This window comes from Alosa sapidissima, chromosome 24, assembly GCF_018492685.1.
Source record: "Alosa sapidissima isolate fAloSap1 chromosome 24, fAloSap1.pri, whole genome shotgun sequence".
Lineage (NCBI taxonomy): Eukaryota > Metazoa > Chordata > Actinopteri > Clupeiformes > Clupeidae > Alosa > Alosa sapidissima.
Genome location: NC_055980.1, coordinates 6,734,048 through 6,751,460, shown reverse-complemented (window position 1 = coordinate 6,751,460; position 17,413 = coordinate 6,734,048). Strand labels below are relative to the sequence as shown.

General features: G+C 43.5%; 1 protein-coding gene across 3 annotated transcripts in view; it reads left to right on the top strand.

Annotated features, from left to right (window-relative positions):
* LOC121700502 (myoferlin-like) overlaps positions 1–17,413 on the top strand; it is a 37,489-nt gene that overhangs the window by 1,764 nt on the left and 18,312 nt on the right. For 2 of the 3 annotated variants that reach the window (XM_042083481.1, XM_042083480.1), the window contains exons 4-16: positions 4,254–4,362; positions 4,723–4,819; positions 6,085–6,230; positions 6,517–6,645; positions 6,923–6,985; positions 7,470–7,520; positions 7,710–7,740; positions 9,151–9,266; positions 9,432–9,558; positions 15,361–15,464; positions 15,626–15,694; positions 15,820–15,863; positions 17,250–17,332. In XM_042083481.1, coding sequence (XP_041939415.1) covers positions 4,254–4,362; positions 4,723–4,819; positions 6,085–6,230; positions 6,517–6,645; positions 6,923–6,985; positions 7,470–7,520; positions 7,710–7,740; positions 9,151–9,266; positions 9,432–9,558; positions 15,361–15,464; positions 15,626–15,694; positions 15,820–15,863; positions 17,250–17,332 — 1,169 coding nt within the window. Of the gene's footprint in view, positions 1–4,253; positions 4,363–4,722; positions 4,950–6,084; positions 6,231–6,516; positions 6,646–6,922; positions 6,986–7,469; positions 7,521–7,709; positions 7,741–9,150; positions 9,267–9,431; positions 9,559–15,360; positions 15,465–15,625; positions 15,695–15,819; positions 15,864–17,249; positions 17,333–17,413 lie in introns of those variants that run through there. The other variant, XM_042083482.1, reaches the window with a different exon arrangement.

Below are 17,413 nucleotides of genomic sequence, written 5' to 3'. Positions count from 1 at the left end.
CAGATATCTGGGTAAAGAGTCATTGGTTCACTTAAGGCTCAAGATGATGTGGTTCTTGGCAGACTTTCTGCCCATGATCTGCATGGCTTCAAAAAACACTTACTGTGTAGACTCAGGCTGCAACTTTGGCAATATGGTCGACCAGTTTTGACATGTCCTCAGAAAGCAAGTGCATGACTCCATGCTGTCCATGTTATTTAGCCTAAAGTAATTATTCTGTAGAGCGACAGACCATCACCACTCCAGAGTCAGCTTCTGTGTGGTGGTCAAGGCCTGTTCCAGAGTTGGTCAACTAGAAACAGAATAGAGAAGACACGTGGTCAGTTACAGTGCAGCGACAACATGTGATGGTGAGAATGCACCTTGGCAGTAATTACGGGTACTTGACCCTGTGATTGCGAGCACAATGGTAATCAGGTACTTTCAGTCCAGTCTGTAGACATAAGGGATGCATGCAGTTTATGCAGAATATGATACTGATAGTGTATGTGCATTTGTAGCATAGTATCTGACATGAGGTGTATATTATGTTATTATGTGTGATATAATATTGCATTATATCCTTCTAAACAGTATTCCATACTATACACTATATATTGTTATATACTAGGTTGTATCCTGCCAGGAACAGTCTTGTGTAATCCAGTTGGCCAGCTGTACAGGTGTGAGTGAGAGAATGTGCCATTGTGGGCCCTCCCTGCGTCCATACAAACCAGGTTGTGCTCAGACATGCCCACGGATGGGAGAGACTGGAGGAGATGTTTGCTTTTTTTGGAGGAGCACCCCGGATCATGTCAAATGCTTGACTGAGTAGTGTGTGTGTGTGTGTGTGTGTGTGTGTGTGTGTGTGTGTGTGTGTGTGTGTGTGTGTGTGTGTGTGTGTGTGTGTATTTAAACGTCAAGCCTACTGATGATTACCAGTGATTGGGCTACATGGGCTGGCTGGATTTTATGTGCACATTCTTTCCAATATTTTTTCACAAAGAGCTCTTCTGAAGCAAGTGGAAATAGTGAAAATGTAGGGAGTTTGCCGTTTCATTGCTGAAGAGTCCTGCTGTCCTGCTCGCTGGGTGGCTGACTGTAGCTTTAAGCATCATATCTGTCAAACGGAAAAAAGGAACAAAGTCCTTCCCCCTTTTCCTTCAAATGAGTTTTATACAGTCTTTGTCGAAGTTTCCACCAACTAAGACGCACATGTGGAACCAATCTGGAAGATCACTCAAGGACTAACCACAACTATGTGTGTAACACTGCTTTGGCGGGTGGTTATGTATATTTAACATGAAACTCTACGACGTAGCGCGCCATGTCAGAATACATTACCATACATTATCATACAACATTGCCACACCCATCATACATGATCACTACCCTACATAGCTCTCATTTCTGGTCATGGGGTTGTAATCAGTCTCATGTGAGGCATTATTTTAGCCAGTAATCCAGCCCTCTGTTCTGCTCTGCTCTGTGTCTCTGGAGAGTCGCTGTCTTCACCCCAGTGAAGTCTTCCATGGCCCCGTCTGACTCTCTCTGTCTCAGTCTCCCACTCAGTTACTCTGTCTGGTGAGGCTGGGGGGAGGAGAGGCGAGAGGGAGTGTGTGTGTGTTTTTTTGGTGGTAACTTAGCAACTTGGGAGAGGAAAGTTTTCGCCAGTCTTATTAGATTGCATCACAACATGCCTGAACTCAGGAGTGAACAAGCAGTGTAGTCCTGTGGTCCTGTGATTGGATCAAGAATAGACCTCATCACTCCTCTGTGACTAGACATTGTTGCCTCATTGGGCCTATAAGCTCCTGTTTGCCAAAGAGCACACACACGCTGTGCAGCGCTGTGATGTGTGTTGAAAGATCACGCGTGATGCTTAGCCTGGGAAAAGCATGCTTTGATGAGTTAGTGCTAGGGTCAGTGTGTATGTATGAGCTGGGTGACTGGTGCACCAGCGTTTCTCAAACTTTCCATCTACGTCTGTTTCCTGATGACTGTAAAAAGAATGGCTCATTCACCATATGCATTGTATTCATACCATGTCATGAATCAACCATATCTCTGATAATAGACTGTCTATTTGTAATCAACATATTTACATTTTTCAAAAGGGGTGGGGTGATGAAATATAGCTATTATTGTAACTTAATCAGAGACATTATAGAGTTTTTTGTGTCAAGTGTCAAACAAGTGGCAACAGTCAAGCCTTGTAAACAGTATAGCCTTGCAAATGGTAGTTATCAATGATAGAAGCCATATTTGGCAATATCAAGCTAGAAAACCTAACTTTTTCATGTGACCACATAGTTCATTTGACAGAACAATACAAGCTACGGACAAACTACGGACAAATTCCTATCTTGAGAACAGTACAAAATATATAATGCCATTTGAAGGAGTTTGTACCTTATCCAGGCCTGGTGGGAAGAATGGCAGGAATGGCATGTGTGATGCCAAATCTGTTGTCCTATTGTGTTCAGTGAGTAGCCTGCATGCAGGGTAAGGTCTGTGTGGGTAGGTGGTATGCAGTGGGCAGCTGGCACAGCGAGCCATTACAGCGGTGTGAATTTCCTCACTGCCCAGGGCATTTGTCACTTCCTCATAGTAACAAGCAACAAACTCGTGCGGTTGCCAAGTGAGTCACAAGTGGTACCTACACGTTTAATATTTGTTCACCCGCCTAATCTAATATTGAAGGAGTCTCTTCCAGTGCAAGTCCAGTTTTCTGGGTAACAGTGAGAAAACACTTTGAATTCTGTGCATATAGAGTTTGTCTTGCGGCAGTGTGGTCATTGTCACTGGACAGAATAAGTGGACCCTCATTCTGTCCAGTGACAATGCCACAAGAGAGATCAGATATTAATATACATTAAGCAATGGAAAACAAGTGCAATGCAAATCCTTTAGCTGAATGTTGATATAGGAATGTATTTTGGTTCCCCGTCTGTATCTGATTAGGAAGTGTAGTCTGTGATTGGGTACTCAGGGGTTCTGGAACATCAGTGTCAGAGTCATGCCCTCTGCATTATGGAACAGGATGTGATGATGTCACACACTCGTGCAGCAGGGCTACCCCTGGCTTGTCATGTGGGATTTCTCTGTGTCACAAAACATCAACTACCAAGAAAACTTAATGGATTCCATTTGAATGTACAGTTGCATGCAAGGGAGATTGTATGCATCTACTGTATGTCTATATGCACAACAGTTCACCACATGAAGCAATTTGAGTGTGATGATGAATGAATGCTTTTAGAATGCCCTTTTGTAATATTAGTGTGTATTTCTGTTAGCGTTTTGAAGTCTGTATGTTATGTATAAATGCCCTGTATAGTTTCCTTGTGTATCAGCATCTGTGTCTACTACTACCTGCTGTGTTGTCTTTGAGTACAAGAACCTCGTCCTTTCACTGTTCTGTATGGTTATAAGATGTGTTAACTGCAAACTGTCAAAGACAAGACTTAGCATGTCTGCATTTGTACTGTGTATACTACTAATATTAAGTCAGATATCTGCATGCAAGCTCTGGGTCTACATTTGTACTGTGTATACTACTAATATTAAGTCGGATATCTGCATGCAAGCTCTAGAGGTCACTGTTTAAACTCTGCACTTACATTCAAGTGTGTTAGCACTGCAGTACAAACATTTACTCGCGGTTCATTTTAGTTTTGAAAAGCATTGACCTTCTGTTGAATGCTCCCGGATCTTTTGTGGGCCTAGCCACATTGCATGCTGGGAATCAGAAGTGGCTATTTGCTATGGGAGGAGGTCTCCCATGTGTCCATAAGTGTGTGTGAGTGATGTCAGGGGCTGTCACCACACAAAGGGTTTTTCTCTCAACAACACCCATTTGCTATGCAAAGTGCTATGCCACTACATGATCTTGCCCCGTTTCACTCTATTCTTCAATTTCCTGACACCTTCAGATTGTCTGGGCCTCATTGCCATTTCTGATGTAAAAGTGTTGCTACTGTATGTAGTCTTTTGTCGTCTTTGTTCAGTTCAGTGATTGTGGTCACAATTGTGCTGCTTATATTGGAGTTAAGCCCATCTACTTCATAGATTTTTGTCTAATATTTCTATCAGCCAAACACAACTCTAGAGCTCAGTATTCTTGGTTAACAGTGCTGTCAAAACAAAGCAGTAAATGGATTGACTGGCGCTACTTACTGCCGTAGGAATTTAAATGGCTCTTAACAGTACCAACATGCTTTCCCAACAAAGTCTGAGGTCCGCCCTGTCTTTGTACTCTGATTGTGTTTTAGATTCCTTGGCTCAGCCAAGGTGTCCTTGAGAGACCTAGCCAGTGGCCAGGTCAGATCTCTTCCTTCCAAAAACTTAGCGCTTTCCAGTGAGAGTGGCCAAAACATTGGGGTAAGTGTTTGAAGTGAATAAATTTGTACATGCTACTAGTAAATATGATAAAAGAATGACTGACATTGCTGTACATCAAACATTGCAGCTGAAAAGACCACACACATATATCAGGGTTCCTCTGGGCTACAACTCAATTGATTGCCTCTGCATTAGAGCTGTTGTTACTTAGCAACTCAATCAGCATAACTGACAGCACCTGGATGTCAGTCTTAACAAACATTCAAATGAATATTTCAAACCATCAAACATTAGCACATTTATCAAAAACCAGATGATACTTTAGACTCTTTTTAGTTTTCAAAAAACTGTGTAGCAATTGTGCAACCATATTTATATTTAATCTGGTATGTCACTCAGGCGACTATTGATCTTACGATTGGATACGAACCTCCTGCCAATGCCCCGCCCAACCCTAATGAGCAGAAGGATGGAGACCTCAGTGCTGGAGATGCAGGTATGGTGCAGCCTCTATCTCTATGTTTGTTTTGCCAGTTAGCTGCCATTATCACTCTCCTGAGCTGACCTTGTGCTCACACCCCTTCCCCAAATGGAAGAGTACTATTTGCAGGAAGAGTACTTTGTAGGTAGGTAGGTAGCTGCCGCTAAAGCCATTCTGCCCTGTTAATGGGCTCTGACGATTTTGTTTGGAATGTTGGGTCACTGGAATTGAAGGGATGTTGACTTTATCCCTCTGTGGAATGTGTGGGGATTAGGCCTTGACCATGCTTCATGTCTCTTATGCTTAAGTACTTGGTATTCAGAGGAGAATTATGGTTAATGTATTTCTTTGTCATTCCAGTGACTAAGGCTTCTGATATGGTTTTACACATCTCTGCCATTGCTAAAACAGTAACTTTGTGATTCCTATTCAGCTGAAATGCTTACATTGACCCAGTTCTTATCGAAGAAACATCGAGAAACAACACACACCCTTACATGATTGCCAAATATTTCATTCCTCAACAGCCAAAATCAAACTAAGGAAGACCGGGTACATAGAGATCTGTGAAGTTGAGATTGATACAGATATGCAGGACATGTGTCCGTTTTCTTTGTCTTTGCATATCTGTGTTTTCATTAGTGCAGAATAGTACTGATATAGTTTTTATGGAGGGAGACAGGCCGGTTTAGAGATGCTGAAGTCTGCTTGTGAAGCGACGTGGTCATTGTTTCGCTAATATCAATGTGTTTGTACTGTATTAGGGTGTGTGTAATAATGGAGACTGGTTAACAGATATGTGCACTTTCTAGTATAGTGTTACTTTCTAGCAATAGATAGTGTCTATTGCATAATTCATGCATGTCATGGACTCTGTGAAAACACAATGTGGATGTAAGACTGTGTGTTGAGACCGGCATTGCCAGGTAGGGATCAGTAGCATTGATTTGGGTTTAAGTTCACTGCTGCAGGTTGGCTGATATTGTACACTCCAACTTTAAAGACAGTTCTATAAGCAGGAAAGAAATCCCTTGTCATCAGTGTCATTGACTGGTGAAAGTAAGTGTAGAATGATACCTTTTATACAACTGCAGTTTCGTCTCAGCTGGTCTGCACCTCATCATTCCATGCATTTGCCTGTTTATCTTAAAGGCCTCAAGGGCTGATTAAGGGCTGTTCCTCTAAATGTCCCCACCAAACTGGGCAGTGCCCTATCTCCCTGCGATAGAAATGTGACTGGACTTTAAGTGAGCTCTGCTGCCTCTGTGCGTTGTGTCCAGATGTGGGTGTTGACGGGGATGAGACCCAGTTGGACGGCCCACAGGCTGGAAGCCCCGGGGAAACCTCAGTCCTGCCCCATCAGAACATCTTCAGGAAGGCCCGCAAACGCCAGCGGGCCCTGGTCAACAAGCCTCAAGACTTCCAGGTGACTTGGAGAGATGGGTTGGTGATTTGGTTAACTTATTAAGAGAATGCATTTTTTACTGGTAAGGTAAGTCACTTTGGATAGCATTTGCTAAATTAATCAATGGAAATGATTTGACAAATGTGTGTGCGCTATCAAAAAACCTGTCAAATGTGTGTGCGCTATCAAAAAACCTCTGACACATTTGTATGTTGTTTGGCAGTGGATAGTGATTTGTCCCATACATTAGATTTAATAGAAGATCTTTGCTGCTTAATGTGATGGATCTTCTTGTGTGTTCAATCAGATTCGCTTCCGAGTCATAGAGGGTCGCCAGTTGCCAGGGAATAACATCAAACCCGTTGTCAAAGTGAACCTCTGTGGCGACACACATCGGACAAGAATCAAAAGGGGCAACAACCCATTCTTTGATGAGGTACGGCACACACACACGCGCGTGCACACACACACACACACACACACACACACACACACACACACACACACACACACACACACACACACACACACACACACACACACACACACACACACATATACTGTACTCACCCTGTCAAACATTTAGTTTCTCCATTCATTGGCATTCACTGATATAACAGAAAAATAACCCCTTTGGGGTTTGTGCAAGAATGTATCCAAACAGAGCATTTATCACTGTTTATTTTCCCTCTCCTGAATGGTCATCTCTACAGATGTTCTTCTACAATGTCCACATGTTGCCGTCCGATCTCTTTGATCAGTACATCAGCATACGGGTAAGCTCAACCAGCCATCTCAAATAGTCACTCACTAATCCTGATGATAAAGCTAAAAAGTCTGAGCACTTTGTTTTGTTTGTTAGTTGCCAGTAGCCCATGGCATTGTGTGTTTAGTACTGTTTGAAGGCTAGTGGGTCTGTATCTAGGGTGGTGTTGGCTATTCTGTACCTAGGATAGCATGTTAGCTCTTCTATACGTAGGATAGCGTGCTAGCTTCTCTGTACCTAGGAAAGCGCTTTGGTACCTCTGTACCTAGGAAAGCATGTTGGTTACTCTGTATCTAGGAAAGCATGTTGGTTACTCTGTATCTAGGAAAGCACATTGGTTCCTCTGTACCTAGGAAAGTGTTTTGGTTCCTCTGTACCTATGAACGTGTTTTGGTTCCTCTGTACCTAGGAAAGCGCGTTGGTTACTCTGTACCTAGGAAAGCATGTTGGTTGTTCTGTATCAGGATGTGGTTGTTTCTCTTCTCCTCACGCAGGTGTATGACTCATCGTCCTTGAGGGCAGACAGTCTTATGGGCGAGTTCAAGGTTAGACAGTGTTCCTCGGCCACACACACACACACCCTCACCCTCATCATAAGACACATCATAAGATGCTCACCTCCATGCCCATTAATTTACTGGCCGTAGGCAAATTATCTTTAAGGAATAAGGAAACCCATGTGCACCTGAAAGTTAAGTAACTTAACTTAAGCAAGTTCCTGTCTTTTGTTGCAGGTTGATGTCGGCTTTGTCTATGATGAGCCAGGTAGGCCTACAGTAGACCTCTTGCTAGTAGACCTCAGTAGTAATATATGTTTTTACCTTAACTTTCACGAGTTGAGTCATACGTCTCCTGTGTAGATACTGCACTCAAACGCTCTGGTGCGAGGAGCGACTGTGTTAGCATGTTGCTATGCTAGCGGGCTCAAACATAGCCAGACGTAGAAGTAATCAAAAACATCCACGTTTTCCCGACTTAAATACAGTTGCACGAGTAGTTGATAAAAATGTCTACGGTCACACAACATGAAACGTGGCGATTTTCCAAGCGAATAAACAGGAGAACCACAATGTGTGGCGCAATAGCACTGGGAGTACTTCGACCTAGCGTAGTAATATTAATTAACACCTAATTGTAGATCCTATCCACCACAGAGTTTAGAATCCATGCTTGATCAACCCCTCAGCCTCCCCCTCCCCTCTGAGCGAGAGAGGCACACACACTAGAGATGCGCTGATGGGCTATTATTTCAACCATAACTGCATAGCAAAACTTATCATTCATCAGCACCAAAGTTTTTTGACCAATTTTCAAAACCGCACCCGCCCACCATCCGCTGGTTGTTTTAATGTAGGCTAGGCTATTACTACGCTAGGTCGAAGTACTCCCAGTGCTATTGCGCCACACATTGTAGTTTTCCTGTTTATTCGCTTGGAAAATCGCCACGTTTCATGTTGTGTGACCGTAGACATTTTTATCAACTACTCGTGCAACTGTATTTAAGTCAGGAAAACGTGGATGTTTTTGATTACTTCTACGTCTGGCTAAGTCTGAGCCCGCTAGCATAGCAACATGCTAACACAGTCGAGCTGCGCACCAGAGCGTTTGAGTGCACGTACTGACACGGGAGAGGTATGACTCAACTCGTGAAAGTTAAGGTAAGAACATATGAAGGGTTCAGATGCAAAAGCCTCTAAATGCCACCTATGTCGAAAATGAGATAAAGATGATGAGGGGATGCTCTCCACACATAGTATACGCTAATCAAATAATTTAACTTCTAAACCCACTAAATACCACTATCTTCCTGGTCTGAAATATCGATTTATAGGCAAAAACCTATAGGAGCCTGAATTTAAATGCTCATTTAAAAGAAAAGTGGTCAGACGGATTTAGAGGGTTTTGCATCTGAACTCTTCATATATTACTATTGACATTGGGTGGCGTGTTCCTTTAAAGGTTTTACTTGAAAAGGTGTATGTGTGTGTGTGTGTGTGTGTGCGCGTGTGTGTCTGTGCATGCACATTAATGTGGGTAACCGTCTATGTGTGTGTATGCATGTGTGTGTTAATGTGGGTAACCGTCTGTGTGTTTGTGTGTGTAGCTGTATTTGTGTGTGTGTGTGTGTGTGTGTGTGTGTGTGCGCGTGTGTGTAACTGTGTCTGTGTTGCTCAGCTCACTGCATCTTGAGGAAGTGGTTGCTGCTGAATGACCCTGATGACTCCAGCTCTGGGGCCAAGGGCTACCTCAAAGTCAGCATCTTCGTCGTGGGCACCGGGGATGAACCACCGGTAATGTAGAGTTCCTCCTCATAGATGGCTGTGTCTGTCTGTCTGTCTGTCTGTCTGTCTGTCTGTCTGTCTGTCTGTCTGTCTGACATTCATTCAGTCGGTCATGGGTTTGTCCAAACACTGCTGCTACCTCTGGTTTCCTCTGCATTCCCCCACCTCCTTCAGGTGGAGAAGCGGGAGCGTGACAGCGACCAGGATGACATCGAGAGCAACCTGCTTCTGCCGGCCGGACTGACCCTGCGCTGGGTCACCCTCAAGCTCAAAGTGTTCAGAGCAGAGGACATCCCTCAGAGTAAGAGCACCTCACTTCCTGCCTGGTGTAGAATGTTGCAAAGTTCTAGAATAGTGGCTCAGTTGTTTCTGCGGGGGCCAGCAGAACTATATATATATATACAGTTAAGAACAAAATTATTCATACCCCTGGCAAATATTGATGTAATGTTGATTTTCTCTTGACCAATATGTTTGTTCTGACTGAAAATGACACTGCCACATGCCAAAAGGTTGTAGCATTTTTATGAGAAGTGTTACACAACAATATCAACATTTTAAAGTGGCAGAGCCAGAGTCAAAGACCTCAATCCATCAAAAAAGTGAGCACAAGGCCAGAGTGATGGCGAAGCATCGTTAATGACTTAAAACCCGGATTGCTGTTAAAAAGGTGCGGTCTAGAATCATTGTGGAGACATGGAGAGGCTTGGTAGATATTATAAGAACCATTTTGAGAGTTGTGGATGCAAATAAAGATGTTTCCATTGATTATCTAAAAAGGGTATGAATAATTTTGGACTTGCCATTTTTCATAAAAATGTTAAAAAAGATGGAAATGCTTCTTTTTTTAATTCCATGTTTTTCCCACATTGTCTTACAAACTTTTGGCATGTGACGGTGTCATTTTCAGTCAGAAGAAACATACTGATAAAGAGAAAATCAGCATTAAATCAGTATTTGCCAGGGGTATGAATAATTTTGTTCTTAACTGTATATGAACTACTCCCAGAGTAGTTTAACATGTCTGACTTGTACTTATGGATTCGCCCTAAGGGATTTGCTGTATGGGTGGAGCTAAGAACACAAGAGAGCGAGGGTGACTTGTGTAATAGGTTGTTTGGAACCCAACTGAGAGAATATGATGGGATTACTATCACTAAAGTTGAGCATGTACTCTGACTGCCATAACAATGGCTGGAGGGCAAGCTGCAGGTTTGGTGCCTCATAGACCCAGGTTTGAGGCCGGATGGGATGACTGTTCTCTCCCTTTGCCTCAAGGTTACCTGTTGTTTGTGGTGCAAGTTAATAGGAATCCAACTGAGAGAAGGTTACGTGGCCCTTGGTCATAGGATCCTAGGCCTGTAGAGTGCCTAACAGTTGCTCATTTGGCTGCATTGTTTAATGTGGCACGGAGCTGACTTCCTGCCGTTGACAGACGGCTGGTGGAGCAGAGAAACGCCACGTCTGCTTCCTGTTTGGCCGCTCCCATTCCACTGATAAAACATTAACACACTACTGTGTGGTTGGGTGGTTTTATGCCCAAATTTCCAGAAATGCCCAAAGAACAATTATGTAGTTATGTGGACCTATTTGAACAACAGGGTTTCTAGTCAGTAAGTAAGTATAGTATACAGTACCCTCCAGAATTATTGGCACCCCTGCACCGTATGCCGGCGACCCGGATTCGGATCCCGCTCCGTGGTCCTTTCCGGATCCCACCCCGACTCTCTCCCACTCGCTTCCTGTCATTCTTCACTGTCCTGTCATTAAAGTCATAAAAAGGCCAAAAAAAAAACGGTATGAAAAATTATCTGTTGGTGATTTATTGTAATCTCACAATGAAAAAAAAATAGGAAAAATCCAACCTTGAAGGGAAGCAAATTTATTTTGAGAAAAAGGAAAATCTCATAAATAAAAGCACCCCTGCTTATAAATGTCAATGTCAATTTTATTTATATAGCGCATTTACAGATGGCAGACGCACCAAAGTGCTTCACAGTGAAGTGCAATAAATAAATACAGGAAGGCACAAAAACAAAAAAGGCTACAGTTAAAATAAGAAATGCAGAGAAAAGAACATTTAAAACCAAACACTGGGGCATAAAGCGAGACACTAGCCAAAGGCAAGTGAAAAGAGGTGGGTTTTTAAAAGGGGCTTAAAAACATTCAGAGACTGAGCTGAACGGATGTGGAGGGGGAGGCAGTTCCAGAGTCTAGGGGCTGCCACTGAAAAGGCTCTGTCCCCCCTAGTTTTCAGCCTGGCCCTGGGTTCTTCCAGCCGCAGTTGGTCTGCTGACCGTAGTGCTCTGGAAGGGGAATGGTGGTGGAGAAGATCAGACAGGTAGGTGGGGGCCAGACCATGGAGAGATCTGTATACAGACAAGAGGAGTTTGAAATTGATGCGGTAGCGGATGCGGAGCCAGTGGAGTGAAGCCAGAACTGGGGTGATATGTTCACGTTTTTTAGTGCAGGTGAGGAGTCGGGCGGCTGAGTTCTGAATCGACTGCAGGCGGCGGAGCTGGGATTGATCGATGCCAGTGTAGAGAGCATTACAGTAGTCCAGTTGTGATGTGATGAAGGCATGGATGACTCTCAAGATCGCTCTGGGGCAGGTAGGCTTTGGTCTTAGCTAGGGTTCTGTGGTGGAAAAAGCTCTTAACTACTGCACTGACCTGCTGTTCGAACTTGAATTTGCTGTCAAAAATCACACCCAGATTTCTGACAGAGGGCCTGATGTTAGAGGCAAGGGGACCCAGGGCATCGGTGGAGAAGGCCGGAGAGGTTTTGCCAGAGACAATTAACTCAGTTAATTAAAACCTATAAAACCTTCTTAAGCCTCCCAATACAACAGCTTGTAATACTCACCTATGACACCCCATAAAGTTGGAGAATACAAAGCCAGAGATTTAAGACCGTTAGTCTTTACAAAATTTCCCCAGACTTGTGCATTCTCCTCTTTGACTCGCCCCACTATTTTTCTATGGAGTTTAGATCAGGGGACTGAGATGGCAATGGCCGAAGCTTGATTTTGTGTTCAGTAAACCATATTTGTTTTGATCTGGATGATTGTTTTAATGATTGTGCCAATAATTCAGGAGGGTACTGTACTCTTTTGACACTGTGAGGGGAAATTTGGTCTCTGCATTTATCCCAATCCGTGAGTTAGTGAAACACACTCAGCACACAGTGAACACACAGGACCAGATGTACTAACGTGTTTGCGCCTACTTCAGGCGTATTTGTTTCGCAACGTGCGTGTAAAATCATTGCGAGGTATGTACAAACAGGCCGCAATGATGTAAAAGCACAAACTGCCTGTCGCGACAGCTGAACATGGCTAATTGCGTTTTTCGTGTCATGCATATGCATTCATGAGCGGATCCAGGGGAAAGTGGGAGTTTAGCGTAAAAAGATGGGAGGGGAAGCGTAAAGAGCGCCTAATTATGTATTCTGCGGTATGTACAAAGACTGCTCCTGAAAGCGCACGTCTATTCTGCGCCTAAATACTTCTGCCTTGTAAAAGCAGGTGTTAATCCAAATTGCAGTTCAATGCGTCAATAAGAGAACCTTTTCAAAGACAACAGAATCGCTATTTAGAGCACCAGTTTTGTAAGTATTTGTACTATCAAAAGCAACCTTAACTTTCGTTGGCCTTTTGAATGTCTTACTTGCACGTCATTCACTTAAACCTTCCTACTTGCTAGATTTGACCAATTTTCCATAGCCTACGTGCACAAGTACTTTGAGTAAAACTACTGATCTTCATTATCTCCCTGCTTGTTGACATCTTATCATGTATGGTATAATTTCATGATCACTAAACGTTTGATTCTTTTTAATGTTCTCATCAGTTAACTTCATTCAACTGCACTTGTATAAGCTCTGCCAATCAGTTGTGGACGTTCGTAAATTGCGTTTATGGGCAGAGAAAGGCACAGTTAACACTAGTTTGATAAATACGACGGAAACTTAGGTCTGACAGCGTTCGCAATCTGCGGTTTGTCCATGACGCTGATAGCACAACGCTGATAGCGCTACGTTCGCAAATGTACGTACATCAGGCCCACAGTGAGGTGAAGCACACACTAATCCTGACACAGTGAGCTGCCTGCTACAGCGGCGCTCGGGGAGCAGTGAGGGGTTAGGTGCTTTGCTCAAGGGCCATTCAGCCGTCTCTACTGGTCGGGGTTCGAACCGGTAACCCTCCAGTTACAAGTCCGAAGCGCTAACCAGTAGGCCACGACTGCCCCACAAAATGTTTGTGTCTGTCTGAACTGCCACATGTTCACGTTAAACGCGGTCACGCACAAAGTGTCCCGTTTTAGTTCCGATAAATCTGGTCACCCTAATGTTTATGGACTTTTAAACTTACTGTAGCTGCAAGGGCATTTGTTTTTGGTTTTGTAATCATTACATTGTTTTAGATAGAAGTTTCCTTCAATAAGAGGTGTTATTAACTTACTAAGTAACTTCAAGGTCAAGGTAACTTTGTTGTCCCCAAGGGGCAATTATTTGCACAGCCTGCAGACAGACATAAGGACAAGACGCACAACAATACATAACATAAAAATAACCACAGTATCTAAAACATAATAATAAAAATAAACATAGTTGAAACAGTTTTGGAAGGTTTGTTTAAAATAGAAATGGGAAGTCGGGATAAAAGAGTTTCTGAGTCTTTTGGACCTGCATCTGGGCATGGAGTACCTATGGCCTGAGGGCAGTAGCTTAAACTGGCAGGACCGGGGATGGCTAGGGTCAGCTGCAATAGATTGGGCCTTCTTTGCCACTTTGTTGGAGTAGGTGTGAGAGAGAGTGGGGAAGTTGATGCCTGCAATCTTGCTACATATCCTGACGATACTCTCCAGTCGATTTTTGTTTTGGTTTTGTTTTGTTTATGGACAGAGAACCAAACCAGCAGATAAAACATAAGGCTAAAACAGACTCAATAAAACAGGAATAAAACACTCATAAAAGTGGGGTCAATGTTAAAATTCCTCACTTTGCGATAAAAGTACATGCGCTGATGGGCTTTGGCACAAACAACATCAGTGTCTGAATCAAAACATAGCTTGCTATCAATAATTGTGCCAAGGTACTTGTACTCTTGTACTGTCTCAACTGGTTGGCCATCAATGATAGTGGGGGGAAGAGGGGGGCACTGCTTCCTGAAGTCAATAATTAGTTCCTTAGTCTTTGATACATTTATGTTTAAAAAGGAGCGCTTACACCCATCATTAAAATCCTTCACTATTGGTCTATGGTTAATCACGGTTCCACTGAAGAGAGACTCAATGACGGTCATCTGCAAACTTAAAAACCTTCCATCATATTGTGAACAGCATTCATTTTTGTATAAAACATAGAGGAGAGGGGAGAGGACACATCCTTGGGGGGAGCCGGTAGAAGATAAAAGATTGCCAGATAAAACACCATTGACTTTAACCCTTTGGGATCTGGAGGTAAAAAAGTCAACTAACCATTTACTAACAACTAACTATTAGCCCTGGGTTAATGTTGTGTGTCTTTGAAAGTCTGTCTGCTAAAATGTGGGGTTGAATACAATTAAAAGCTGATGAAAAATCAATAAATGGTAGTCGTACAAAATTCTTTGCCCCTTCCAGGTGGTTAAAAACTGTGTTGAGGAGGCTGCCTGTAGCATCCTCGACCCTCCCCTTCCTGCCCTGTAGGCAAATTGTAAGGGGTCGAGTTGTCGGCTGTGTTGTTGCTAAAATCTCCTTTTTAATACTTTTTTCAAAAGCTTTCATAATGAGGGAAATGAGGGCCACTGGTCTAAATGCATTAAGTGATTTAGGTCTTTTGGTCTTAGGCACATGCACAATCACTGACTCTTTCCAGACATGAGGGACCCGGTGTGATTGGAGTGACTTAACTTCTATTAAACCGTGTCGTTTGATCATATCAATAGCTGTGACTGGCTTCTGTGAATGTCTCTGAGATCCAGCTGGAATGTCTCTGAGATCCAGCAATCTATTGTATTGTTCAGTGTGCAGTTTCCTGGTTCACACTTACTTGATTACGTGACAGAGCATCTTTCGGTAGCTCAGTCGTTGAATGGAGTGGTGTCGGACTTGTGTTTCAGTGGACGATGCTTTTGCCCAGTCTGTCAAGGAGCTCTTTGGCGGTGAGGGGAACAAGAAGAATCTCGTGGACCCGTTTGTTGAAGCATGGTTTGCTGGGAAAAAGGTATTCTGCTGCTCACTGTTGGGTGTGTGTGTGGTACTGACCTCATTCCATTGGATTTTAAAACAGCCTTTTTTAAATTGTGTTTGGTATGTGATTGCAAGGCTCCTCTCAGGTCATTATTTGTTTGTTGGACTCTAATTCACTTTACCTGGTGTCCATAGCTGTGCACTCAGATCATAGAGAAGAATGCCAACCCAGAATGGAACGAAATGCTCAATCTGCAAGTCAAGGTACAGTACATGTCATGACATAGCAAATAATCAGCTGTCCTGTATGCACGTTGTTTTTACCTGTGTGTTTTACCGTGATTAATTGTAATTAAGAGTTAATGATCTTCACTTTTTTATTTCTGCAGTTCCCATCTATGTGTGAAAGAATCAAACTGACCATCTTTGACTGGTAAGCAGCACCTGCAGTGGAATGTCTCTGTCTCTTACTCCAACTGGTCCTCCTACATCTAATGCACTCTTAAAGATAAGAGAAGCTCATAGAGATGCCTGACTCATTTATCCACATCCTCCCAAACCACTGCCCCCAGTGACTAATACAGATAGGAACCAAGAACATAACTCAAGGTGTGGCTCAAGGTGTGTGTGGGAGGGGGCACCCTGTGCAAAGAGTTTTGTCTTTACCAGGGGCTTCTTTTAGGGTGTCTTCCTGTATGATGACGACAAGATCTAACATGATCAGTGAGCGTAATCTTTACACTATGCATGTCTACACATGCACAGCCTACAGACCTGGTTACTGGATACGTTTTATGATTATCTCCACACAATGCCCACAACATGTTAAAAACATGTAAAACATGCAGAATTCCTCCTCTGATTATGGCATGAGATGAGCTTTAAGCTCCTTTGTTAGAAAATATCTGTAGAGCTACAAAGTGCTATATGTTCTCTCTTCTAGAGGGTTTTAATGTAATCAGAGTTGCCTCCTGAATGTATACAGTATATGTTGAGACTGGGCTGTGTTTGGGGTTTCTGTGTGCAGCTGGTCCTTGAGCGGTCACAGGCTTTAGGGAGTTTTCCTGTGTGAGGGAGGCAGGGTGGCTGGACGGTGACTCATCTAGCTGGGAATGATCCCACAAACCTCCTCATAGTTCCCTTCTTAGCTGTTTCCTCTCTCTCTCTCTCTCTCTCTCTCTCTCTCTCTCTCTCTCTCTCTCTCTCTCTCTCTCTCTCTCTCTCTCTCTCTCTCTCTCTCTCTCTCTCTCTCTCTCTCTCTCTCTCTCTCTCTCTCTCTGTCTTTTTCTCTGTTGCTATCTATTTATCTCTACCACTCTCTTTCTGTCTGTCTCTCTTTCTTTCTGTCTTTCTTCCTTTCTCTCTTTCTTTCTTTCTCTCTCTCTCTCTCTCTCTCGTTCTCTCTCTCGTTCTCTCTCTCATAACAATGCCCACAGAGCTGCCAGAGAGTGATTTCCTCCCCCAGTTCCCCACTGCTCAAGAACACTTACTGACACACACACACACACACACACCTATAGCTCTGCACAGCTCCATGGAAGAACCACACTCCCTGGGCTCTCCTCTAATGCAGGATCCAGAGGTTGACCAGCACATTCCTGGATTGTTCCCAGCTGGATGAGTCATGGTCCTCTCCCGATGTCCCTCCCTCGCTGTTATTCTCCCAGAATACCCTGGACAGACTTGGGATTCCAAGCATAATTAAGAAAAGCCAGCTAACTAGCTGGCCCTCCACCCATTATGTGTTTCAAAAGCATGTGTGGTTATTTTCTGTGTGTGTGTGTGTGTGTGTGTCTGCCACATCTGTCGTCTTGTGCAGGGATCGTCTTACAAGAAACGATGCAGTTGGCACCACCTACCTGAACTTGGCCAAAATAGCGTCCTCTGGTGGTGAAGTGGAAGGTAGTACATGCAGATCATTCAAACCCTATCAGGGCTATGGGAAAGTCATCCATACAGTACATAAGGTGTATTTGGGTCTGT